This window comes from Stegostoma tigrinum, chromosome 15, assembly GCF_030684315.1.
Source record: "Stegostoma tigrinum isolate sSteTig4 chromosome 15, sSteTig4.hap1, whole genome shotgun sequence".
Lineage (NCBI taxonomy): Eukaryota > Metazoa > Chordata > Chondrichthyes > Orectolobiformes > Stegostomatidae > Stegostoma > Stegostoma tigrinum.
This window is the reverse complement of record NC_081368.1, coordinates 21345094-21372093: the sequence shown is the minus strand read 5'-3', so window position 1 is coordinate 21372093 and position 27000 is coordinate 21345094. Positions and strand designations below refer to the sequence as shown.

Below are 27000 nucleotides of genomic sequence, written 5' to 3'. Positions count from 1 at the left end.
AAGTTGTCCTGTTTTATATCTTCACCAGGTAGGCATTTCATTTTTATGTATGCCTGATAGTGCTCCTGACATGCCCACCCTTCACTGAACCAGGGTTGATCCCCTGGCTTAGGTGATAAAGATTGAATAATAGAAAGTAATGAAGGATACAGCAAGCCATGAGATTGCAGATTGTGTTTGAGTACAATTCTGCTTCTGCTGATTGCTCACAGAGCCTCAGGGATGCCAAGTGTTGAGTTGCCAGATATACTTAAAATCTACGTCATTCCTGTGATGGTAGTGTTACATGACACAATGCAGATTCTCCCGCATGATGAAGATAAGCCTTCATCTCCTCAAGTACAGTATCATGGACAGATTCATCTATGTCAGGTAGGTTGGTGAGGAGAAGGTCAAAGAAGCTTTTTTGTCGTTTCTTCTGTCAATAACTTCTAGACCCAGTCCGGCAGCAGACTCCTTTAGGACTTGATCAGCAGTGGTGCTATTGACCCACTTATAGTGATGGACATTGAAGATGGACAAGTTAACAATCCTGTTACGTAGGCCCTTCATCAGAGTGTGGCAGAGTCCGAAACGTCAGCTTTTGTGCTCCTGAGATGCTGCTTGGCCTGCTGTGTTCAGTCAGCTCCACACTTTGTTACATTGCCACTACCTCCTTGTTTATAGATAAGTTATATATAATTTCTAGTAAGGGAATAATGGAAAAGTTCTCCTCAATAGTAGAATATTAGGACTCAAACAAAAACCTCATTAAATCTAGGAGGCAATAAGTCCTAATGAAGGGCTTTGGCCCGAAATGTTGACTTTCCTGCTCGTCTGACCCCGTCTAACCTGCAGTACTTTTCCAGCATCACACCTACAGACACTCATTAAATCCAGCCAGTCTCAGCAAAATCTAATTCAAATCATGCCAGTACATTTTGCATACTGGAATGTGAAGAATGGTTTAAACAAAGTTAGATTGGATTCAAAACATTAACTCTATTTCTCTCTCTCCGCAGATGCTGCCAGACCCGAGTTTCGCCAGTATTCAGTTTGTTGTAGGATTGAGTTTGGCTATTGAGCCCTCTTGTGGTTGAGCTGTGTTTACTACAATAATACATTAACTCAAATATACCATGACTTTAGGAATGCAAATCTTTCTTTGTAGGACAGCAACAAGGGGCCACTGGCAGTTTGGTTGAAGAAATTTGTTTGGTTTTTTTGATAATTGAATTTTGTTATACAGTCCTTTTAGGGAATACAACAAATTGAGGTTGTTGGTACACTTCAAACTGTGTCTGCTAGCAGATAGTTAAGTGGTAGCCCTTAGGTTTGGGTGAGTCAGGGAAAATGCAAGTCTATCGTTTCGTTAACTTTGCCTTCCATTGTCAAATCAAATGGAGGAGATTCAAAGATATTTTGCAGCTACGTTCAATAGTGACAAACCCTTACCTGTTTTACCTTACTATGCCATTGAGAACTGTTTTGATTCTGTCCTATCCTTGGAGGAGTGGTGGCAAATACATCTGCTTGTGACGTGTGTGTGCGCCTGGAGGCAAAGGGCACTTTATCTCAATCTGCACTAGCAGTCAAAGCCTTAATGTTGCAGAGATAATAGGAACTGCAGATGCTGGAGAATCCGAGATAACAAGGTGTGGAGCTGGATGAACATAGCAGGCCAAGCAGCATCTTGGGACTACACTGGCCCTAAACCCAACCTCTTTCTCTGTTACATTGATGACTGTATCGGCGCCACCTCATGCTCCCACGAGGAGCTCGAACAGTTCATCCACTTCACCAACACCTTCCACCCCAACCTTAAGTTCACCTGGACTATCTCTAATAACTCCCTCACTTTCCTGGACCACTCTTCACCATCTCGGACAACCACCTAGAAACCGATATCCATTTCAAGCCCACCAACTCCCACAGCTACCTAGAATACACCTCCTCCTACTCACCTTTCTGCAAAAAAAAAAAATGCCATCCCCTATTCCCAATTCCTTTGCCTCTGCCACATCTGCTCCCAGGATAAGGCATTCCACTCCCGTACATCTCAGATGTCCTTGTTTGTCAAGGACCACAACTCCCTCCCCTCAGTGGTCGAGAACGCCCTCGACAGTGTCTCCTGCGTTTCCCATAACTCATCCCTCACACTGCGTCCCCGCAATAACCACCAAAAGAGAATCCCCCTTATCCTCACATACCACCCCACCAACCTCCGGATCCCAACGCATCATCCTCCAACATTTCTGCCATCTGCAATCTGACCCCACCAAAGACATTCTTCCATCCCCACCCTTGTCTGCTTTCTGGAGGGACCACTCTCTCGGTGACTCCCTTGCCTGCTCCACACTCCTCTCCAGCCCCACCACACCTGGCACTTTTCCCTGCAACTGCAGGAAGTGCTGCACCTGCCCGCACACCTCCACCCTCACCCGCATCCGCATCCCAGGCCCCAAGAAGACCTTCCACACCAAGCAGATGTTCACTTGCACATCTGCCAATGTGGTATACTGCATCCACTGTGGCCTCCTCTACAATGGGGAAAACAAGTGGAGGCTTGGGGACCACTTTGCAGAACACCTACGCTCGGTTCGCAATAAACAACCGCACCTCCCAGTCGCAAACCATTTCAGCTCCCCGTCCCATGCCTCAGACGACATGTCCGTTCTGGGCCTCCTGCAGTGCCACAACAATGCCACCCGAACGTTGCAGGAACAGCAACTCATATTCCGCTTGGGAACCTGCAGCCCAATGGTATCAATGTGGATTTCACAAGCTAAAAATCTCCCCTCCCCCCACTGCATCCCAAAACCAGACCAGCTCGTCCCCGCCTCCCTAACCTGTTCTTCCTAAAACCTATCCCCTCCTCCCACCTCAAGCTGTACCTCCATTTCTTACCTACTAGTCTCATCTCGCCCCCTTGAACTATCCATCCTCTCTGGACTGACCTATCACCTACCTAACTCCTCACCTACACTCAGCTCTACAGGCTCCATCCCCGCCTCTTTGACTTGCCTGTCTCCTTCCACCTATCTTCTCCTTTATCCATCTTCGATCCGCCTCCCCTCTCCCTCTTCCCCCGTTTCTGATGAAGGGTCCAAGCACAAAACGTCAGCCTTCCTGCTCCTAAGATGCTGCTTGAACACAGCTCCACACCTTAATGTTGCATCCCACTTGGGAATGATGTTGAGAGAGTACTTCCACTTGTTGGCTTTGTTGACTTAATTTGCATTTTCTTACATAAAAAGAGCTAGCGGCTGAGCGCTGGCACACGCAAGCTTCCACAAGGAAGGGGGCTTAGTAGATTTATATCCGGGTACAATAAATGTTTTGAAAGCTACATATCGAAAATTTATTTTTGCATCGTTTTCCATTTAACTTTGCTTTCAGCAATCTATATTTTTCAATATCCCAGAATAGTTTCAGATATGCACATAGACAGGTAAAAGGATCTAGGTACGTTTGAATTTTATTTAATTTTTAATCAAAAAATTGCAGCAAATGAATTAAAGACAACAGCTCCTTAAATCAGAGAAATATTTTAACGGTGTTGAGGGTTTTGGCTATCCTCAGGAACAAATAGCGTGGATACAAGTACTGCAAGCAGTTAGGGACACAGACAGCATGTCACCTTTATTGTAAAGTCACTGGAGTTCAAGGAAAAGGAAACCATGCTAGGCGTATATAGCCTTAGGACCACATACATTGTACAGCAAAATTTCCTTATCTAAAGGAAGGATATAAGACCATAAAGCTTAGGAGTGGAAGTAAGGCCATTTGGCCCATCGAGTCCACTCCACCATTTAATCATGGCTGATGGGCATTTCAACTCCACTTCCCAGCACTCTCTCCATAGCCCGGGATTCCTTGTGAGATCAAGAAATTATCAATCTCTGCCTTGAAGACATTTAATGTCCGGGACTCCATGGCAACGAATTCCACAGGCCCACCACTCTCTGGCTGAAGCAATGTCTCCTCATCTGTTTTAAATTTATCCCCTCTAATTCTAAAGGCTGTGCCCATGGGTCCTAATCTCCCCACCTAACAGAAACAACTTCCCAGCGTCCACCCTTTCTAAGCCATACATTATCTTGTAAGCTTCTATTAGATCTCCCCTCTAACTTCTAAACTCTAATGAATACAATCCCAGGATCCTCAGCCATTCATACGTTAAGCTTAGCGTTCCAGGGATCATCCGTGTGAATCTCCACTGGACACACTCCAGCGCCAGTATGTCCTTCCTGAGGTGTGGGGCCCAAAAATTGGACACAGTATTCTAAATGGGGCCTAACTAGAGCTTTATAAAGCAGCACATCGCTGCTTTTATATTCCAACCCTCGAGATAAACAACATTACATTCATTTTCTTAATCACAGACGCTATCTGCAAGTTAACCTTTAGAGAATCCTGGACCAACACTCCCAGATCCCTTTGTACTTCTGCTTTACAAATTTTCTCACTAGTTAGAAAATAGCCCATACCTGTATTTTTTTTCCCCAAAGTGCAAGACCTCACATTGAATGTCATCAGCCATTTCCTGGACCACACTCCTAAACTGTCTAAATCTTTCTGCAGCTTCCCCACCTCCTCAGTACTACCTGCCTGATCACCTATCTTCTTATCATCGGCAAACTTCGCCAGAACGTCCCCAGTCCCTTCATCCAGATCATTTATATATAAAGTGAACAGCTGCGGCCCCGACACTGAACCCTGCAGAACACCACTTGTCACCAGTTGCCATTCCAAAAAAGAGCCTTTTATCCCAACTCTCTACCTTCTGTCAGACAGCCAATCCTCAATCCAAGCCAGTAGCTCACCTCGAACACCATGGGCCCTCACCTTACTCAGCAGCCTCCCGTGAGGCACCTTATCAAAGGCCTTTTGCAAGTCTAGATAGATAACGTCCACTGGGTTTCCCTGGTCTAACATACTTGTTACCTCTTCAAAAGAATTCTAACAGGTTTGTCAGGGATGACTTCCCCTTACTAAATCCATGCTGACTTGTTCTAATCTGACCCTGTACTTGCAAGAATTTAGAAATCTCATGCTTGACAATGGATTCTAGAATTTTACCAACAACCGAGGTTAAGCTAATCGGCCAATAATTTTCCATCTTTTGTCTTGATCCTTTCTTAAACAAGGGGGTTACAACAGAAATGAAATTTTCCCATCATCTGGGACTTTCCCTGACTCCAGTGACTTTTGAAAGATCACATCCAAAGCCTCCGCTATTTCCTCAGCCACCTCCCTCAGAACTCTAGGATGTAGCCCATTAGGGCTAGGAGATTTATCAATTTTTAGACCTTTTAGCTTTTCTAGCACTTTCTCTTTTGTAATGCCTACCATACTAAAAACTTTGCCCCCTAACACTCCTTAATTGTTGGGATACTACTCATGTCTTCCACTGTGAAGACTGACACAAAGTACTTAAGTTCTTCAGCTTTTTCCTTATCTCCCATCACCAGCCTTCCAGTGTCAATTTGGAGCAGCCCAACGTCTACTTTTGCCTCTCGTTTGTTTATGTATTGAAAGAAACTTTTACTATCATTTCTAATATTACTAGCTAGCCTACCTTCATATTTGATCCTCTCCTTCCTTATTTTTCTCTTTGTTATCCTCTTTGTTTTTGTAGTCTTCTCAATCTTCTGATTTCCCAGTTCTCTTAGCCACTTTACAGGCTGTCTCTTTTTCTTTAATAGAGTTCCTGACTTCCTTTGTCAGCCGTAGCTGTCTAATCCCCCCGGATAATCTTTTTTCCTTTGGGATGAACCTCTGTACCGTGTCTTCAATTACACTCAAACTCCTGTCATTGTTGCTCTACCGTCTTCCCCACTAGGCTCTGCTTCCAGTTGATTTTTGCCAGTTCCCCTCTCATACCCCTGCAATTACTTTTATTTAACTGTAACACCATTACATCCGATTTTGCCTTCTCTCTTTCAAACTGCAGATTGAACTCTACTATATTATGATCGCTGCCTCCTGTTTCCTTATTTTAAGAAATTTTATAAGGTCAGGCTCATTACACAGCACTAAGTCCAGAATAGCTTGCTCCCTGGTGGGCTCCATCACAAGCTGTTCCAAAAAGCCATCCAGTAAACATTCCATGAATTCCCTTTCTTTGGATGCACCTGCAACATTATTCACCCAGTCCACCTGCATGATTGAAGTCCCCCATGACCTTGCCTTTCTGACATGCCCTATTTCCTGGTCCATCTTGCACCCCTGGTCCTGATCATGGTTAGGTCTGTACATCTCATTGTGTGGGTGGAGTTGAGGATCCACAAAGGCCCAAAAAAAACCACAGACTCCACATCCTCTGACCCCATGTCATTCAGTGCCATAGATTTAATTTCATTCTTAACTAATGAGTCAGGCCCACCTCCCTGTCTTTGACATGTTGTAAATCCTTGGATGTTTAACTGCCAGTCCTGAACTCCCTGCAACCATGTCTCTGTGATGCCTACTACATCATAATCATTCCAGAGGATTTGTGCTGTTAATTCAGCTATTTGGTTGCGAATACTATCAACATCTAGGTAAATTACCTTAAATGCTTTGTCATTATTAGAGATATTGGAAATCCTAAGCTAGCCTTCCTTTTTGCTGTATTCCTAGTCGGCCTCGAGCTTAAACCCACATGTACATATTGCTATCCTGCTGCTTATCTTTCCATATTCACTGTCGCTTTTGCTTTCCCTTCCCCACAACTCAGAAGTTTAAAGTCCTACTGACCACCCTATTTATCCTTTGCTAGTACACTTGCTCCAGATTGGTTCAGGTGGAGACCATGCCAACGGTACAGATGCCCCCAGTTCCAAAACTGATGCCAGTGGCTCGTGAAACAGAATCCCTCTTTCCCCCCACACCAATCCCTTAGCCATGGTGTTTATTTTGCCTTAAAAGAGGAGATTAAAGAAGTTCCCCCTATTTGTGAGATGAAATGCTGTCTGAGGACAAGATGTTCAGCAAATGGGGATTTTTAAACAAGAAGTGATTTAATCAAAATGATCAAGGTTCTAAAGAAGGCTTGACTGCATAGTGCTTACAGACTAAGCTGGCTAGAGAATTTTGAACTGTGGAGAGCAAAAAATGTCAGAGGTTGTCATAAGCAATGACAAATATCCTCCCCTGGTTGTGCAGCTTTGGAATTCTACAGTTGGAGAGAATTGTGGATACTCTTACATCAAAAACTTTACCCGTCCCTTTGTGTCCTTGGATTTGTAAACTTTGAGATCGGTTGGGAAGTGGAATGAGGTCCAAGTTTGTGCTGCCATTCACTGAAGAGGCCATAAATCAATGGTTCCTATTTATGTGCACAATGGTGGCTTTTTTTGGGCACAATTTCCAAAATAGCTTATGATATACAAGTCGAGAACTTTATTGCATTATGTGCTGAAAATTTAAAAAAACCCAAGGAATTAGTATCATTTTTCCCCACCAATGTAAACCAGAGAAGTTAAACAGTACACTTAAAGTCAATTCAGTGTCAAAAGATGCACAAAAAACACCTGGAATTTTCCACTAGGTTAACCATTTAGAAATACTGGCAACAGCTAAAATTGATTTTCAAATCAGGTGGTCTCACCTCTCAACTGAAGCCTTCAAGATCAATGCTTCTTTTATTCACTCCTGGGATGGGGGTTCACTGGCTCGACCAGTATTAATTACCCATCCCTGCTTGCACTTGAGGTAATGGTAAGCTGTCATCTTGACTTCTCCCAGTCAATGCACTGAAGGTAGACCCACATCATAATTCCTTCCCCAGTCACAATTTTAAGCCAGCAACGTGGAAATATAAATCACCATTCCCTCAAAGACTGGTGGAGAATGTGCAGCTGAACTTCCCACATATCCAGATATAGTATTCATGGTGGATTTTGCAGATGCTGTTTAGAAGGATCTTTGGAAAATTTCTGCACTGTGTATCTTATAGACATTAAGTGGAGCTAGTTGCTTTGTCCTGGATGCTGTCAAGCTGGACATCTGGTGGAGCTGCACACCTCTAAATGAGGAGGAAGCCCATCACACTCCCAACAGATGCCTTGTCAAGTGGCTATGCTTTGGGACACAGGTAATGAGTTACTCACTGCAGCATTCCTAGGTCTAAGCTGCTCTCATCTCCACACTACATGGGCAACTTCTGAATGGTAACCCCCCAGGTTACTGGAGAATTCAGCAATGGCAATAGGTCTGTCAATCCTTGATGCTATACTGTCATATACAACCTCGATAAAAGGCTGTCACTAACTTCACAAGCAATGTTGCACAAGCAGTCAATTATTATTTTTCTCTTTATGCAATAGCATCTTGATTACATTCTGCAAGCCCCTCTCTCCAAGAGCTGTTAGGGATTGTTAAGAGTAACTTGACTTGATGTTACCTATCTTGTCTCTATAGAGGCTGCAAGACTGGTATTTCTTCAACCTAGAGGTTTTTGTTTCAGATATGCAGCAGCTGTTTTTAGTTTTCCTAGGACATGATCTATTGCCAATCTTTATGATTTGTCCATGATTTTTTGATGCCAATAGACCCATAAAAGACAGGACTAAATAGAATGCCAAAAAATCTGAACCATGGAGAAAAATTAGGTTCAAACATGGCAGAAGGCTATAAAGTGCCTGACCCCAGGGTGGGGTCCCTGTAGCAGGCAAAATGATAAAGATTAATGAGAGAATTAAAGTGACAGGTCAATCTTAGAGCAAAAGGATAAATTGGAATCCAGTGATCAAATTGTTCAATTACAACTATTGAGCATGAAAATCAAAATCCACACACGAATTGAAAGTGACTTTTGGTAACCCAGATGAATCGTAGCAAAAATTTCATAGCATTGCTTCTGTGGTGTGAAATATTTATAGACAGCAAAATGAATTTACAGTTTAACTAGAGTGAACATTAGACAGATCAGATAAAACTGTGCATTAAGGGAAGGCTACTTAATACAGCTAAAGTCATCTTTCCTTGTCTACACACACACACACACCTAAATTTAAGAAAAAAATCTAAGTAATTGTACAAAAGATAGAATGACTTAATCCTGAGGAATGTTGCTTTGAGGAATGGTTTGACAATGAACTGTATTCAAACAAAATTTAGCTAGTATAACAATACACATTTGTTTCTGGTTTCAGTGGGAAAGAAATTGCATTTCATATTGATCTTTAAACAAAAGAAAATATTACATCACAATTCCAATAAGAATGAAAGCATTAAGCAGACAGGGATGAGTGTACTTAAGCAGACAGACTCACTTTTTTTGGAAATGCCAAAAAAGATGAGAAACCTTTAATAGTTTCAATAAGCAGTTAATGGATTTGTTGTAACAAGTGTATTTCAAAAAGTGAATAGGATTGGTGATTTACACAATCCATTCAGTGTTGCACTAAAGTACACTTACTCCAAGAGATTCTAATGGAAGGTTCTGTCCCTGTCCCCTCCTCCCATTGCAGTTTCATTCCAAAAAAGGAATGGCCAGCCTAAACAAATGCCATCTTAGACATTGTTTGTCACTTCCCTCCCTTTAGACTACTAACATTCAACATCCACAAACCCATTCAGACTAACATGTCAAGAGGGCCGTTTTTATATATAAATATAAAAAAGAACAAACTTCAGGCTGCAAGAGAAAAAAGTAAAAACAGATAGTCAGTCAATGTTGTAAGTTGCTCGACTACATCAAGATGTAGGCTTCAAATTCAATGAATAATTCTATAAACAGCAAGTCATGGGTTTCCCATGGATACCAAGCAGTTGAGGAATCTCTCCTCATGGCCATCTACCAATTCCCACATCCTAATCAGGAAGAATTTATTCCTTCAGCCATTCCTCAGAAGTTGAGAACAAAAACAACTGGAATTCTGGAAAGTTGGACCGGCGTACAATATTGTGATTAACTGCTAATGTCAACTACAAGTTATCCTCATGCAAGATTAGATTGAAGCAGTTAAAATTGTTCCTCCTCTACCCCCACCAAGTTCATTAAGCAGTACAGAAGAGAGTAAAGAGTAAATCAGAAGGGCAGAAAGAAACAATTTAGACTAAAAAGTGATAGTTGTTAACAGCTTCATCATCTGAAGTGCTGCAGGTGACTCAGATTTGCTTCCCATATAGTCTTTAGTGGCCCACTTAGACTCTGGATTGGGGAGAAAAAGACAAGAAAAATCACAAATCTGTAGTTTAACAAAAAAAAAGAGACACCATCAACCTCAATCGCCACTCACTGTATATGAGGCAATAGCTTTTAAAAACAGCCAGATGTTTCTTGCTTGAACCACATTCAACGATACTCCATGAGGTAATAGGCCAATAAAAAAAAGGGAGAAATTGTGTTTAAAAACCACACAGCATTATAACTCATCTGGAACACCACTGCTAGAAAAGTTTTACGGTAGAACAAAGATAGCTTAAATTTTAATGTAAGTAACCAAAAAGCAGCAGTTGGTAGAAGAAATGCCTGTTATGTTTCCACTTCAACCTAGGAGTTTTAGGCAACAACTGATGTGAATATTGCTCAAGTATTCTTTTACAGCACAAGTGATTTTCTTGGGGAGTGTTTTACACTTGTCCCAAGTCAACTGCTTTAAAGAATCTTAAAAGTACTAGAGGCAAATCACAAAAGAAAAATTTCCACAAGGATTTATTTCCAGTTGAGGCAGCAGCATTTCATTTCTATAGGTTGAGCACACAATAGGTGTATGAACATGCAAGGAATTTAAGAAATGGAGGAATTAGAAACCAGGAGTTAATCAAATGCAATTTTAAAAGCTTATGGTTGGAGCCAAGGATAACAGATTCACACAATTCTTAACTCAGTTTTACTGCAGGAATGTTGTAAAAAGTTTTGAAGCTGTTACTAAACATTTAGCAGTGAACAATTAACTTTGATAGAACAGTTAGCCAACAAAATGGTCATTTGCCACAAAAAAAATTGACACCGCACATTTTAAATAAATCTTATATACACTTTCTAGCAATGTTTAAACACAGCTACTGTACAAAAAAAGAAACGAACAAATGCAACCTGATGTTTTAACTCCTTTTAAAAAGGGAAACCTGATCATTTGATTATCCAGAATGTCATTTTTAGCCAAGAGTGCATTTATCACAATAAGCAGATGTAATGAGAGTCAAATTTATGATGCAATTTACTTCTGGCAAATATTCAGTTGTAAATATTTGTGGAATTGAGTTTAAATGTCTTACAGTTCTAAAATGGCTATTTGTAGTGCTCTTACTGTAAGAAGCCATTCAGTGCATCACAGAACAGAGAATGTTGTGTTGGGAGATGGGTAAAGAGGGGAATGGATAATGGAGCACATGTACTTAAAAACAAGTTGGTTTGTTTAAGCATATATGAAGCTACCTTCAAAAAAAAAGGATGGAGGAACAGTAAATCTTTAGCAAGTCTTGAGTCTTAGACTAATTGTTCTCCAGTAGACAAGACAGCAAATATTTGCAGGGCACAGAAGAGTTAGCAGTTACAATATGAACAGTTACAAGTTTAAACACCATCTGCATCAAGCAATACAAAAATTAGAAATTGTATTTAACATCCAGGAGGTCTGTAAGCAGAACTTTAATGAATGTTTGTTTATTTTCCTCCAAGTGACACCATGGCAAGAAACTGGGGTGAAAGTTTGAACAGAAGAGAAAAACCCCAAAGGCTGCACCATCTGATACAGGTTCGGATTTTCAGGTCAAGTCAAACTAATATCACAAGTCCTGATGCTCATTTCAGAATCTGCAGGACTCAGGCTGCCTCTGCTGGCATAGTGGGTTTGACAGGGTATTTTGAAAAGCCACATTATATAGTTGTGAAACCAGCAGTGCTTACTTTTTGAACAGTCAAAATTAAAAAAGGTAGTGATAAGTGTATATATTTAGTGTAAAAATAAGGGGAACACACTGGAGGAAAGACCAAAGCATCCAGATGCCCTACTGACGTACTTTGCCAGGTACATAATTCCTATCGATGCTTTCCTCTTGCAAGAACATATGAAGGCAGCGTTCATTCTGGGCCAGTGGGTGACCTGCAATTCTAAAACAGGGGAAGAAAATTGTCAGGTAACCAAGAAGATTTGTATTCTGTAATTGTTATAGTACTGAATATATCAAACTATAATGGCAAATATCAGTGGTTCTTGTTAGTTAGATACTATAATGCTACGTATTTACATTTTTCACCACACTGTTATACACTTAACACTCCAAATAGCTTTTAAGAGAATTCTTGGAGGTACATTCTCCACTCTTTCCTCCCCCCAGTTATTTAAGGCTCTGTTCACTCCCCAGAAAAAGAGTAGTATCTGCAATTTTGCAGGGGAAAGAAAACTCACTGAATATCTAACTTAAAAATATGAACTTTGAAAAAACAATGTTCTGCTGAGATGTTTTCAGAGGCTCATTATAGAAAACAACTAGTAATATTTAATAAGTGCACTAAGGTAGACAGCTGTCTCCTGTGTCTCAAGATTTCTTGCCAATAAGTCTAGGATTGTAACATTTGTGTACATGGGGCTTCATCTTAGGGCAAGTGACTAGGAATTGCCATGAAGATTACATTAGAAAATCTTCCCTAATGGGAACTGTAGGACCTAGTCAAAGATTACTTGTTAATGAATTGTTCTAATCCAGCTCTTCTTTCTTCAATAAAAGACTCTTCAAAAATTCCTTCATCCATTCTGAATGGTAGTTGACGTTTCAAAGCTTTTCCTGGTAGTGGTGGCACAACAATCTGCATTAAAAGGAAATCTGAAGTTAAACATTCAACATTTTCTCACCTAGCTCCCACCAGCACACTTCAAAGTTACAATCTGTTCTGAAAGTCAGCTTTCAAAGTGGACACTTCTCCAGTTCCCATGCATGCTAATTCACTGAGCTCTGCTGCCACCCACTATGGCAATTTAGACAAAAATCCAAGACAGTGCTAAGAAAATCCTATTTTTGGATATCAATTCTCATACATGCACCTAGTTCCTCATTATGTTACCAACATCTGAAATGGTCAAAAAAGGTGAAGACAACAAATTGCAGCATCACCTTGAAGCAGTTCTAACATGTCACTTTTGCAAAAGACATCTAACCTAACAAGTGTACATTACGGCAAAAAAAAAAAGGAAAAACCACACTTGAGGGGTAAGCAGACTCACTGGTTGGTTGTTAGACAACTAAGAAGCACATTTAACTCCTTGCTGCACCATCCCTTCCAGTTGAAAAACTACTAAAAAGTACATGAAAGCAAAAAAAGGAGACAGGATTGTTAGAGGACATATGTGATGGGGTCCTGTTCGGAACAGATTCAGGACCAAGTTAGTGAAATGACAAGGATAGTGAAACTGCAAGCATTCATGTCATTACTCCACATAACTGACCAGTAACTTCAGGAATCTATACATGCCTGGAGGAAAAAAGTGCACTTATACAGTTTAGCAGCCTCAAAAAAATGCAGTTTGGGCAGCCCCCAGTTTAGGTGTCAACAAGAGGACGAACAAGTTGAGGATGAGGTGTTCAAAAGGAACCCATATTAAGAGATACAAGTCATGCTAACAAGTTTGATACTCATCCCTCACACCCTCAGCTCTTAGTTTACCTGCTGTTGGCCTATCTTGTGAGCTAGCCTCCACAACATACTGCATTATACAGAATTTTAGAAATTAGTTACGCTCAAGGTCATTCAAATCTTAGTTACAGAATACAAGAGCATTTCATTCTAAAACTACGTTCCCTTGTTTGAGATTCTCTCAAGAGTGGCAATATGTCAACATCTACCCCTAAGCCTCTTCAGAGTCATGTTTCAATAAAGGTTAGTCCTCAGTTTAAAAGAATGAGGAGTAAAGACTCAACTTGTTTAGTCAGAGTATCCAGTCTTTCATTTGTAATTAAAAACAAAGTTCTTGTACAGTATTTATGGACTAAAATACTATTGTGTATACACTGTTAACTTAAGGTACATTGGAAGCTTTGTGTGAATATAGTCATTGACCATGACAGTAAGCAAACTGTTAAGATACAGCCCATTGACAATCAAGCCAGGAATCTGAATTACCTATGATTACTGTCAGTTGGGGTGCATTGTACCATGCACTTACCATTTTTTGCCTAAAAAATAGATTATGACTTGGGAAGACAACTAAGAAGCACATTTAACTCCTTGCTGCACCATCCCTTCCAGTTCCAGCATGTAAAGTTGCTGCAGTGCATCTTAGTAGACTGCTTTCATTGTATGACAATTGTGGAAGAATGTTAGAACTGTGGATCAATCCTGAAATTGAAGTTTTTTTTAAAAACAAAACCTTTTGTTTGTTGTCTCCCTAGCTTGCTGGCATTACTGCTGCTGAACACCATATTTAAAAATTGGGGCAAGGTCAATGGGCTGAGGAGCGGCAAGTGAAGTTTAATTTGGATAAGAGTATTGCACTTTGATTAGAAACAAACAGGACAGGACATATACAGTTAAAATTAGGGCTTTTGAGTAGTTTTGTAGAACAGAGACCTAGGGTCTTAATGCATAATTCTTTCTATTTTGTGACGAAGGCAGCATGTAGCATACTTGCCTTCATTGCTCATACCAAAAGTATAGCAGTTGGGACATCATACAATGTTTAGGTGAGGCCTCTTCTGGAATAGTGTGTTCTGTTCTGGTCAGAGTTATAGGAGGGTGATTATTCAGCTGGAAAGGGTTCAGAAAAGATTTACCAAGATGTTGCCAGAAATGGTGGCAACAATGGTTTAAAAAAGTTAAGGTCAAGCTGGGCTTTTTCCAAAAAGGCTACAGGATGCAAGAGCACAGAAAGACTAAGTCTTACTAAGTGCTTCGTGTGTGGAATGAACTGCTGGAGGAAATGATGAATGCAGCTACAGTTGGAACATTTGTTTACTTATCCAGTGCCTTTTAAATAGGAAATATTGAGGGATAAGGGCCAAGTGCAAGCAGGTGGTACATTTATTTTGGATGTGTGTCAACTAGTCTGTTCTGATCAAGGGTTGTTTTAGTGCTGAACAACTCTACAAATCCAACTTTCTGGACAGCTTTTAGGTCAGTTGTGAAGAGGGCTGCTTTACCTCAATCACAAATGGGACTAGGGGTCTATTCAAAAGTTTAGAAAATGAGAAGTTTGCCATTTATTGCAAATGCTAGCAAGTATAATCCATAACCACAGCATTTTAGTCAATGTTACTTTGTATGCCCTAATTAAGTACTCAAAAGACTAGCTGACAGAAAGAGACATGAATTTTCCACTTTCCTACGGCATTACCTTACTGTCTCTCTCCAATTCACTTTTTAGCCATTCAAAGTCACTGTATCGCCTGCGTACACATGAATCCTTCATCTTAAAAATGGGAAGATTTGTCTGAAAGAAAAACAGTTGCACTTTATTATTTAATAGTTCTGTGCACAAGAACAACATTTTTCTACATGCAAGTCAATTGCCTTATCAATTGAAATGCTGACACCCTGCCTAAGAAAAAAGGGATCTGTTTTCATCCAAACAGTTACAGGAGAGCACACAATAAACATCCAGCACAAACGATCAGAATACATCATACACAACCACCCAGGCACACAACTCAATTGTCAACCAGGCTAATAGACTGATTTTGTTTGTAAGACAGTGACACCACAGTGGGCTTCATACCTAATCCTTCATCTTGTACATCCCTTCTACAATCTCAGTTCTTACTTCCTACAATACCTCAACCATTTGGGCTTCAATAAGAACTGCTAGTCCAAACAAATGTTTGTTCTGTGGCCAAATAGCCACCTTCAATGTTTGTCTTGGTTCAAGAACAATTTGCCGAATACATTCCATTACATCCCCCACTCCCACAATTTCAGATAAATACCAGCTTCTCTGAAGGACTTTACTGACTGCCGTCAGACTGTGCATGCCAGATCATGCACACACATGAACCTTTGGCAACAAGCACCCTTGTTTAAAAAACAAGTTACGTCTGGTTCCTAATTTCTCCCTAAATAATATTTTAAAGATTCCATTTGAGGACCGAGATCAGGACTCTTCCTAACCTTCCATGAGCTCCAGATTTACTAATCCTCACAAATGAAGTTTTCAGCCAGAACAGAAACTAACCGTGGTAGCTTTCTAAAGCTACCAGGCTGCTCAATAAATTTGAGCACATTAAGTCCTTAGACCTTCCAGTTCAAGCACTTTTTTCCCCTGCCTTTAAGATTGCACTCATGTTACATTGAAGATTAATTGCCTGTCCGCTCATTCCAATATTATGCCCTCTTGAACTATCACTGTCATCCTCAGTTCACAATACTTGCATATTCTGTATTATTGACAGAGGGGAAAAAAGGACAGGTACATTAAGTTACAGAACAGTTACCTGATCCACAAGCAGAGTAAGCTCCCAAATGGTGATTAATTCTCCTCCAGATACCATTTAGCCCATGTTTTAGGGGGAACTAGCTTATCACCTAAATCCTTTCTGCACAGACTTCAAATCTTTGCCAGTAGGACAGCTAAAACAGTAAGACAATAATTCAGGGGTACGCTTAAGAAAAACATGCTCTTCCAGAACAAAGATGATTTTGTTGCAAACCTTTATTTCAGGTAACAAAATTATAGAGAAGTTCACTAAGTGCTCAGTCAGAAACCAAGCATATTTGGAGGACAAAGTTTGGCTTACTCCCAAAGAAGTTTAGTCTTAATATCATTGTCTCTGGCTGATAACTGGTATGTAAAACAAAGTTTATGTTTATGTTTAAGTGACTTTTACCACACTATCTGGCCAAGTGAGCAAGAAAAAAGGCAGATGGATAGCAAATGTAGGGAAGCAAAGTTATTGCCTTGACTCAGGAGTACACAAACAGAATTTCTTTTCCAAGTGGTGTGACACTAAACTATTGACAAGAGACTTGGTGTACTCATGCCAGGTACACCTTTAATGAAGTTAGAAGCAATGGGACACAGCCTAAATTACTAGATTAGAATACAGAATAAAGTTGTGTTACAATTGTACATGGTTTGAATATCTGGAACCAAACAGTTCTAAGCACAGGTCACTGGACCCAAAATGTTAACTGCTGTTTCCCCACAACAGCCCCCACCCCACATCACATCACCTTCAGGTGCAGCCAGACTTGGATTTTTCTAACAGCTTGTTTTTGTACACTATTAAATCCTTGTCTGACTGCAAAAAAGTTAACGAATACAGGAACTTCCTCTTAGTGATGTTGAATCAACAGCTCCTACTGTTTGCTTAGCTACAAGCTGTGTAGAAACCCAGCCTATTTTGATCTATTGGCTACATATTATTTAGAAAACAAGAGCTTCAAGTCAATTGACTTCATCGTGGCTATTCTGACTGTAACAGAAGTCCATATAGTACTTGAAAATGAATTCTGCTCTCAAAATGTAGCTACATTGCTGCTGTTTTTTGTAGTCTCAGCAAGCAAAAAAGTTTAATTCACAGACAGGGCAAAATATGAAAGTAAGCAAAGTGAACAATTCAACAAGTAAATTCTGGCTGTAAAAAATTAATGTTGTTATTTGCCTAAAGTGAGGTGCAACAATCTAAAAAGGATTAAAATTAACCAGTAGCAAAGATGGGGCAGATTTATACAGAGCACTGGCCAACTTATTGAAGTAGTCACACCTGGCTATCTAGTTTTAAAGCTAGATAGAAGAGAGTGGAATTTGCATTCAGTTGCAGCTCAGTTTCCTTCACAATTTAGCGTCAAAGGTTGTATCAGTGATAATGGGAACTGCAGAATCCAAGGTAACAAGTAGTGTGAAGCTGGATGAACACAGCAGGCCAAGCAGCATCTCGGGAGCACAAAAGCTGACGTTTTGGGCCTAGACCCTTCAGAGAGGATGAAGGAGGGTCTAGGCCTGAAATGTCAGCTTTTGTGCTCCCGAGATGCTGCTTGGCCTGCTGTGTTCATCCAGCTTCACACTGTTAACTTAGTGTCAAAGATTAATAGCTTGCAAGTAATGGTACATCATTTCTAGCACAGTTACACTTATTGATAACTCACCCATCTCAAAACTTGCAGTGCAGATGTGCAAAGCAGAGGAATTAGCGTAGGGGTTGTGGGTAGTTTTAAAAAAATGATTGTGAAAGACAGTTTAAAAAAGCCCTCCAGTTTCTCCAAAAGGATGGAGTACGGGAGACATTGAACTGCAAACCAATGAGACCCTCCTATGCACTTCAAGCATGGCCCCAAGTTCCATCTGATTTAAGGAAAAAAGCACTGGATGCAATTGCAGAGTGAGTGAACCCAACTGTTATCTTCAACGTACAAAGTATGCAAGTGTCTTGAAAGGTGACATTGGGAAAGTGAAATTATTTCGAAGCCAACAAATTGACTAGCAATTTACTTCGTGCTTACAAGGAGGAACACAGATATTCTGCCCAAGTTGTCAGTTTGAAACTATGTTGGCCTATATTCACAAGCCATGCACACCAGGAAGAATCATGGATTTTAAATAAAGTCAGAGCGCTGGGTGAAAACAACAAACTCTTCTTTACAAAAAAAAAAGATACAAGATAGGTTTCAAGACATTGAATTTAAAGTGACAAAAAATGAAGCCGCAAATGTAAAAAATAAGAAATCATAGCATGATTAGACTGATCAAGAGAGGAACCAATAATGGTTACAATTAGAAAAAAGTGCAAGTAGACGTGATGATCGTAAACGAACTCCAGATTCAGTCTAGGTGGCGATAAAGTAAATCAAGAGGTGAAGTGGCAAACCTCAGTCATTTAGCTTTATTTCAGTGTTAGAAACAGTAGATATCATCGGCTATGACTTAAAGCTTGAAGCTAAACAGACTAAAATAGGAGGTATTAGTTACCCCAAAACAGAGGAGACCAAGTCTTGAACAGTGAACATGCAGTACTATTGTGTTGTTTCACCTTGAAAGAATGTCTACAGGTCACGGCATTAAGGGGAGAGCTAAAAGGACAACTTACTCTGTCTGCATGGAATGGGAATTAGAGTGAAAATTCAAGAAAGTGCAGAACATTTTTACAAAAGATATTAGTCTGAAAGGAAGTAAATATTGAACAAAATGTTGTGGGAACACAAAACTAAGAAAGTTTTTAAAAAGAAGTGTGGTGGGATGGGTTTACTGCAGTCTTCAGCTGATTGTAAGTGATATCTAATCACTCAATGTTCATTTGAGACGTTAGTCTTGGCACAATGATAAGCACTCACACTTGAAGTGGAAACCCTAGAGGTTTTAAGAATGTGCTAGTTAGGAGTGTGTTTTCTTGAGATGGGTGTGGGTGTGGGTGTGAAAGACCATAGAGGGCTCTTTCCATATTTTAAGTTGTTCAAATATTACTTCCAAAATCCTCATTACTACTGCTGGGATCTTGCAGTGTGGAAATTGGTCTACATTTTTGGTCATATCACATTGGCTACAAGTGTTTTAGAAAACCAAGGGTATTGAAGATGAGACCTTGTATTTATTTAGGAAGACCATGGAAGTTGCCTTTACTTTTGGATTCCATGTAGTCTTTCACTGTCTGGAAATGTTAAATGCAGATTTGCATTTCTGGCTACCAGTTCTGATACACAAGTCTGGGAAGTGCAGGGGGAAGCATGTGTGGATTACTGGTTACATGGCAAAAAGCAAGGGTAGGTCAGACAGGGTCTAGGGAGGGGAAGACAAAAAAAGTTAATTTTCCAGGCTGGTGATGTCCACTTACCCAAAAACTTAACAGATTCTCCCTACAGATGCTGTCTGACCCGAGTGAGTACTTTTAAATAGCAGATTCCAGTCATTGTTTCTTGTAAAAAGATATGCTGTCAGTTAATTTAAGAATCTCAACCTCACTAAATATCTTTTAAAGAGGCAAACCATTGCCTCGAGTTAGTCATTTTAACTACTGAACACAATGTATATTTACTGAGCTAAATGCAATCCACTTTAGCCTAGTAGGCTGTTAAAAATACAGAAGTTCTTAGTGTTTAATGTTAGAACTGTCAAAACAAAAAGAAAACCCGACAGATAGCTGTGATACAAGTCATAATCTTCTAGGTGGCCATCATCTAAAAACTAATATTCAACACTTTCGTCAAAGTGAAAGACCACATGAATGGTACTCAGGATGCACATGATTCAAAACTATGCAGCTACACTAGTTGTTGGGGGGGGGGGGGGGGGTGGGAGGAGAGGAGAGAAGGAACCAACTTTAAAAAGGTCATCAACTGCAGATAGATAGGCCATATCTTTAGTAACAAAAACCTAGACAGAATCTTAAGCACTTTTACCACAACACTATTCTACTTGTTTGTCTTCAAACAATAACTGACCAAACAGACCAAAACCCATGGTACCTTTGGACTGCCAAGTGGTATAATCTTCCACTAAGCCAGTTTAACACTTCAGCACAGCATCATGCTTCAGAAGCATACCAGGTGTATTCTGAGGGCAGGAGCTAGGAGCCTCACAACTAGGTCCATGTGAAACTGTCAGCCTATTAACGACAGGCAGACCTAACAGTTCAGCAACCACAAAACCCTCAAAGCAAGAGTTAAAAATGTTTCTTCAAACCTGAAGGGTTACTTGACCAAAACCATTAACTCTTCTTTCTCTCCACAGATGCTGCCAGATCGGCGGACGTTTTCCCCGAATATAATTTTAGTTCAAAAGTTACATTGGACAACAGTGTTGGGACCTTTAGATCTATATTCCAGCACAAGTTTCAGTAACATAGAAAAGCAAATTAAAAAGAAAAAAGGGGAGGACAAGATCACAGGCTTTAATGTTGTTGTCCTACATAAACCTAGGAGGAACGTTTAGAATACACAGAACAGTTAAAGTTGAAGTTAGCGATAGCTGAAATTTTGGTTGTGTGACAGTGGTTCTGTGATGTTGCTGTCTGATCAGAGTGTGCTCAGTAAACAAACAAGAGTCAGAGCCAAATCTGTACTAAAGTCTGATGTTTTAAGAGCATTGACAGTGGCTCAGTGGTTAGCATTGCTGCCTCACAGCACCAGGGAACCAGGTTTGACGCCATCCTTGGGTGACCATCTGTGTGGAATCTGCACATTCTCCATGTCTGCATGGGTTTCCTCCGGGTGCTCTGGTTTCCTCCTACAGTCCAGTGCAGGTTGGTGGAATGGCCATGCTAAATTGCCCATATAGTGTTCAGGGATATGTAGGTTAGGTGAGTTACAGGGGGGATGGGATGCTCTGAGGGTCAGGGTGGACTTGTTGGGCCAAAGGGCCTGTTTCCACACTGTGGGGATTCTATCAAAGTAGGCAACATTTCAAATTTGCCTGAGAGAGAGTACATTTAGTGCACCTAAACTGAAAGTACATTGAATTAAGTGAATATGGCATAGTATTGTTACAGTTAAGTGATCAAAGCTATGATTGTCATCATTGTGGTGATAACCGCATAGAAAGACAAATTGTATTTGTGATTATAACATTACATGCCTTTGCTAGCAAAATTCACTCAGGAGATGGGAGGGCAGGGGAAGGGGAGACTGATACATTAAACCTGAAGCTCAGGTTTAAAATCCCACAACAGTTAATGTTTAAAGTAAAAAAAAATGGAATGGAACACGACAGTTATGGTGGTTAAGTCTTTTCAGGCCAAAAAAATCTGCCATCCTTGTCACATAGCAAAATATAACTTCAGATTTAGTGACATGGTTAACCCTTAACCAGCCTCAAAATGGCCCAACAAGCTAGTCACATGAAAGACAAAAACAAAAAGATTTTGTTATCCATCCTTAAGGGAGATGGTCCAGTGGAATTATTGCTGGACCCTTAAGCCAGAGACCCAGGTAATATCCTGGGTCCAACTCTTGCCACGACAGATGAAATTTTTAAGAGATTAAAAATCTGGAATTAAGTCTAATGACCATGAAACAATTGTGTTTTTCCTGACATCTCGTTCAGCAGTTGGAAAAAAGATAAACCTGATCTAAAAAGTTAAAGTTTAAATTGGAGCAAGGCCAATTTTGATATTAGGCAAGAACTTTCAAAAGTTGCCTGGGAGATGCTATTTACAGCTAAAAGGACAGGTGGAAAGTGCAAAGCCTTGAATAATGAGATGAGTGTTCAGGGAAAAAATTGTTCTTGTTAGCACAAAAGGACAAAGCTGGCTGACTGGAGAAATTGAGGCTCTGGTTAAGAAGGAGGAGGCAGCAACATGTGTCAGGTATAGACAGCTGAAATCAAGTAAACCCCTGCAGAATACAAGGGAAGTAGGAGTATGCTTAAGAGAAAAAAGGAAGTGAGTTTGCTTTGGCAAATAGGGTCAAGGAAAACCCAAAGAGATTCCACAAATACTCCAAGGGCAAAAGAGATAGCTAGGGAGCAAATAGGGCCCCTTAGAAAGATCAACAAGACTGTGTGGGGAACCAAAAAGGAGTTGGAGATATCAAATGAGTACTTTTCATCAATACTTACATGTAGAGAAAGACATAAGCTAGAGAATTTAGCAAAAATGAGGATATCTGAATAGTGTCCACATTACAGGATAGGTGGTGCTGGACATCTTAAAATACATAAAGGTGGCTAAACCACCAAGGACCTGGGGAAACATATCCCAGAACTTGACAGAAAGCTAGGGAAGAGATTGCTGGGCCCCTTGCCAAGTTATTGGTATCAATGGCCACAGGTGAAATGCTGGAAGGGCTAGAGGCTGGCTAATGTCGTGCCATTGTTTAAGAAAGGTAGCAAGAAAACTCCAGGGATATAAACTGGTTAGCCTGACAGCAACAGTGGCTAAGTTAATGGAGGGCATTCTGAGGGACAGGATTTACATGCATTTGTGAAGGCAAGGACTGATGAGGGATGGTCTGCATGGCCAAGTGTGGAAAACTGTCTCACTAACTTGACTGGGCTTTTTTTTGGAAGTAGAGGCTAAGAACATTGAGGGCAGAGCAGTAGATGTTGTCAGTCGACTTCAGCAAGGCTTTCAACAAGGTTCCACATGGCAGACGAAGATAAATCACATGGGAATCCAGACAGAGCTAGTCAATTGAATGCAAAATTGGTTTTGTAGGTAGGAGGGTGGCAGTACTTTTCCAGAATAGAGTACCAAAGTTTAGTGCTGGGTCCACTGCTTTTCATTATTTATATAAATGAATCTGAATGCAGATATAGGAGGTATCGTTACTATGTTTGCAGAGGACACCAAGACTGTGTGTGTGTGTGTGTGTGTGATGGGCAACCAAACAAAAATCTTATAACAGGACCTTGATCAGATGGGTCAATGGGGGCTGAGTGGCAGACAGAGTTTAAGATTATTTACAGTTGTTTAAATTTTGGTAATGCAAAATCAGGACCGGACTAGTAGGACAGTTAATGGTAGGGCCCTTGGAGGCATTGCCAAATGAGTCCTAGGTGTGCAGGTGCACAGTTCATTGTACATTGTTGAAAAATCAGACAGTTTGAGCTACAGGGAGAGGCGATGATAGAGGTTTATAAAATCACAAGGGGCTTAGACAAGCGAATATCCAAAGTCTTTTGCCCAGAGTAGCAGAGATCATAACTACAGGGCATAGTTTTAGGGTGAAAAGGGGAAAAAGAGATGTTCTTTTTAATTTAAAAAGAGGACCTGAGAAGTAACTTATTCATGCAAAGAGAATTGCATGTATGGAATGAGCTGCCAGAATGTGTTGGTGACAGCTATAATTACAACATCCGTATGAAAAGATGGAGGGTTGACAGATATGGGCCAAATGCTGGTAAGTGAAATTAAATCAGCTCAGGATCTGTGATAATGGGAACTGCAGATGCTGAACAATCTGAGATGACAAAGTGTGGAGCTAGTTGAACATAGCAGGCCAAGCAGCATCTTAGGAGCACAAAAGCTGACATTTTGGGCCTAGACCCATCAGTAAAGGGGGAATGGGGAGAGGATTCTGAAATAAAGTAGGGAGAGAGTGGTAGGCAGACCAAAGGTGGATAGAGATGATAGCTGGAGAGGAAAGTATGGTGGTGGTGGGTGGGTGATACATCAGTCCAGGGAGGACAGATATCTGGTCTACACAGACAAGTTGGACTGAAGGGTCTGTTTCTGTGCTGTATAGACACCACTTGGCCTTTAGTGGAAGGAAACTACCATTTAGGCTACATGTAATTCTAGACCCACAGCAATGTGGCTGACTTTTAACCATCCTCTGGTATGGGCAATAAATGCTGGCATAGCCAGTGACACCCTGTGAATACTGGCCTTGCCAACATAATGCACATCTCAAAAGACAACAAACCTCAAAGTTATGAGCAGCTTCAGGTAAATATCACCATTGAGTGTCCATTTACCACAAGCCACACAAATCTCACTATCAATTTGAGCAGCATTACACACCAAATGCTTTTACTGCAAGGGATTAGATTAGAGGGCTTTGAATTAAACAAGCCAGTTACAGTATGGAATGATCCTAAAGACAGCAGAAAGATGACCAGACTAAAACAATAAAAGCAATCAATTCAACCTTGTTTGTTCCAGCATCTTAAACTTTAGCAGCTTTTAAGTGGAGAGGACTCAAAACAGCAAGTAGGGCCAAATAATTCAATTAAGTCATTTACCTATAGGATTCAGTTTACATTAACTAGAAACCTGGGACTAGTTTTCCATACACAGGTACAAATCTGACACCATCTTTATTCAACTAAGAGTACTAAACATGCTGGAAATCTGGATTGAAAACAAAATGCTGGAGAAATTCAGCAGGTCTGGCATCATCTGTGGAGAGACCCGTCATAACAACCTGGATAATCATATCAGACCCGAAGTTTTCAGTTTTTCCTCACTGCACAAACCAGACATACGAGCTCCTCTAACATGTATCATGTTTATTTCCACTCCCACCCGCCATACAGGAAACTTTACATATGGCACCAGAATAAAGGCAGCGCTACTAATGGGGGGGGGGGGGGGGGGGGGTAAAAAACTCAGTTCCTTATGCTTTTGACAGGGCCATTGGTATATGGCAGCTTGAACTCCCAGTCAACTCATCCAGGAGACAATCGGGTGGGTTGCTCTTTCCAGTAACGAGCATGATCAAAAGCTGAGCGCAGAACTAGAATTCAGAAATTATTAAAAGCATCATGCTTTTCAAAAGCAAGGAATAACAATTCTAAGCTTTTTAAATTAGAAAGAGGTACTTCAGAACATTCGCTCATACAGTCAACATCTCAAAACAGAGAGGGTTGTGTTGAGTTTCCAAGTGGAGAATCATTCGACTGATCAAATCAAGGGCACCAGCGATTTAATAGTATCCGATAATAAGCGAACACTTAAATAACTAGCTCCGAGATATGCTTCTTAAATAGAGCAAAAAGAATAGCAGGATTTCCCGTCTTAAAAATGATACCCTCTCTGTTTTGATCACTGATTACATGCTGAAGCGCCATTCTCCTCGGAGGTGCGGGCGGTATGGAAATAGGCCACGACTGAAGCCTCGCACTAGATTTTACACTGTCCTCATCACCCCTCAATTTAAATTAAAGGTTAGCAGGCGTATACTCACCCTCATCCGGACCTCGTATGTAGTGTACTTACTCCTGCCAACCCCAACTGTCTGCGGGTTAAAGATGTCGATCTCGAGGAAGTTACTAGGAGGCCCGTAAGCGTCGTTTAAATCCTGCGGTTTACTGTGAAGTCTACGGGTGTCTGCCACCCCCAGAGCCTCCGCCATCTTCGGAGAGATAAGAGCAACTGTAAGGAGGCAGCGGGAGAAATAATTTTTAAACCTTGACTCCGCTTGTTTTACGGCCGGCTACTGGCCTGGGACTTTTTAAAATGCAAAAAACACCCCGACTCCACCCGCGGCCGGCATAGCCCAATAACACAACAGCCAATCTGCACCCGGGCGTATTAAATATTCAGATTACCGCCGGCCGGGGCCGTTATCTGGCACCCCGGAGAGAGCACTGCCCAATATTCCCGCATCGCTCAACCCGTCAGTGGGATTTACTTATTCATGGTTAGGGGCCGCACAAGCGACGCCGACACCACGTCTAAATCGGGTTATTCATGGTCCAGGGTTCGCAGGTCGCTGCTCCCGGCGAGAAACCTGAGTATTCATATACTGGGGCCAGGCATGGGCGCCGCTTGCAACACTCGGCTATTCAGGTTACGGGGCTCAGCAGGCTCCGCGCTGGAGCCTGGGACTTGATGACGCGAAGGTAACCAACTAAGACTGTCCGTGATGGAGATGATGTTATTCAGATTCTGGGGTGATAAAGTACTCATCTTTGTAATGGTTTGCATTGATTCACTTATAAAGTCACTGAGTTATTGGTCTTTTAATTATATTTTCTGATAACCCTGTTCGGAGATGTTATTACGCAATTCTGGAGCAGGTGGGACTTTAACCCAGTCCTCCTGGCTCAGAGGTGGGTGACAACTACAGTGTCACAAAACACCATAGTGAACCAGACGGGTTATTCCGATAATGGGCAGTAGGTTCATTGTCATCATTATACTCATAATTACAGATTTAAAAAACGCATATTACATTTAAATTCCATCTGCCGTGGTGGAATTTGAACCTCAGGTCTCCAGAAGGGTACCTGGGTTTCCGGATTAATATTCCAGCAATAACGTCCAGATCATCACCTCTCTAGTGTTGTTGAACAAAGACCCTTTATATTCAAGACAAATCACACTAATGCAATCCAATTCCTTACATGGTTTGGGTTCTCACTGGAATAGCTAAATACTGAAATTTATATGCAGTTCAGTGCCTGTATAATAGAAATCGTGCATTGTTTTGTAATGCCAATCCAATTTTACGTTACTCTTTAATATGTCATCCACCACTTTTCTGCTACTTGCTGAATTTCTGAAGAAGGGTTACTGGACTTGAAATGTTATCTCCGTTTCTCTCTCCACATATACTGCCAGTATCACTGGGTTTCTCCAGTAGTTTCTATTTTGGTTTCAGATTTTCAGCATCTGCAGTTCAATATTTTATTATATTATGTATATTTATTATACATTTTCTTGTTCTTACTTATACGTGAACATATTAATTAGAAGCAAAAGTAGCCATTTGGCCCCTGAAGC

General features: G+C 40.9%; 1 protein-coding gene across 2 annotated transcripts; it reads right to left on the bottom strand.

Annotated features, from left to right (window-relative positions):
- Positions 1–3516: 3516 nt before the first annotated feature.
- On the bottom strand, positions 3517–25810 carry LOC125458902 (sorting nexin-12). Of its 2 annotated transcripts, XM_048544724.2 has the most exons (5): positions 25460–25805; positions 15243–15338; positions 12597–12721; positions 11935–12025; positions 8782–10120 (listed from the first exon to the last, which is right to left on the bottom strand). In XM_048544724.2, exons 1-5 carry the CDS (start codon positions 25625–25627, stop codon positions 10055–10057), a joined length of 546 nt encoding a protein of 181 aa, XP_048400681.1. In that variant the 5' UTR covers positions 25628–25805; the 3' UTR covers positions 8782–10054. The 2 variants fall into 2 exon arrangements, with proteins under 2 accessions (XP_048400682.1, XP_048400681.1); XM_048544725.2 differs by lacking the exon at positions 15243–15338 and having other exon boundaries at positions 3517–10120; positions 25460–25810.
- Between the last annotated feature and the right edge of the window lie 1190 nt (positions 25811–27000).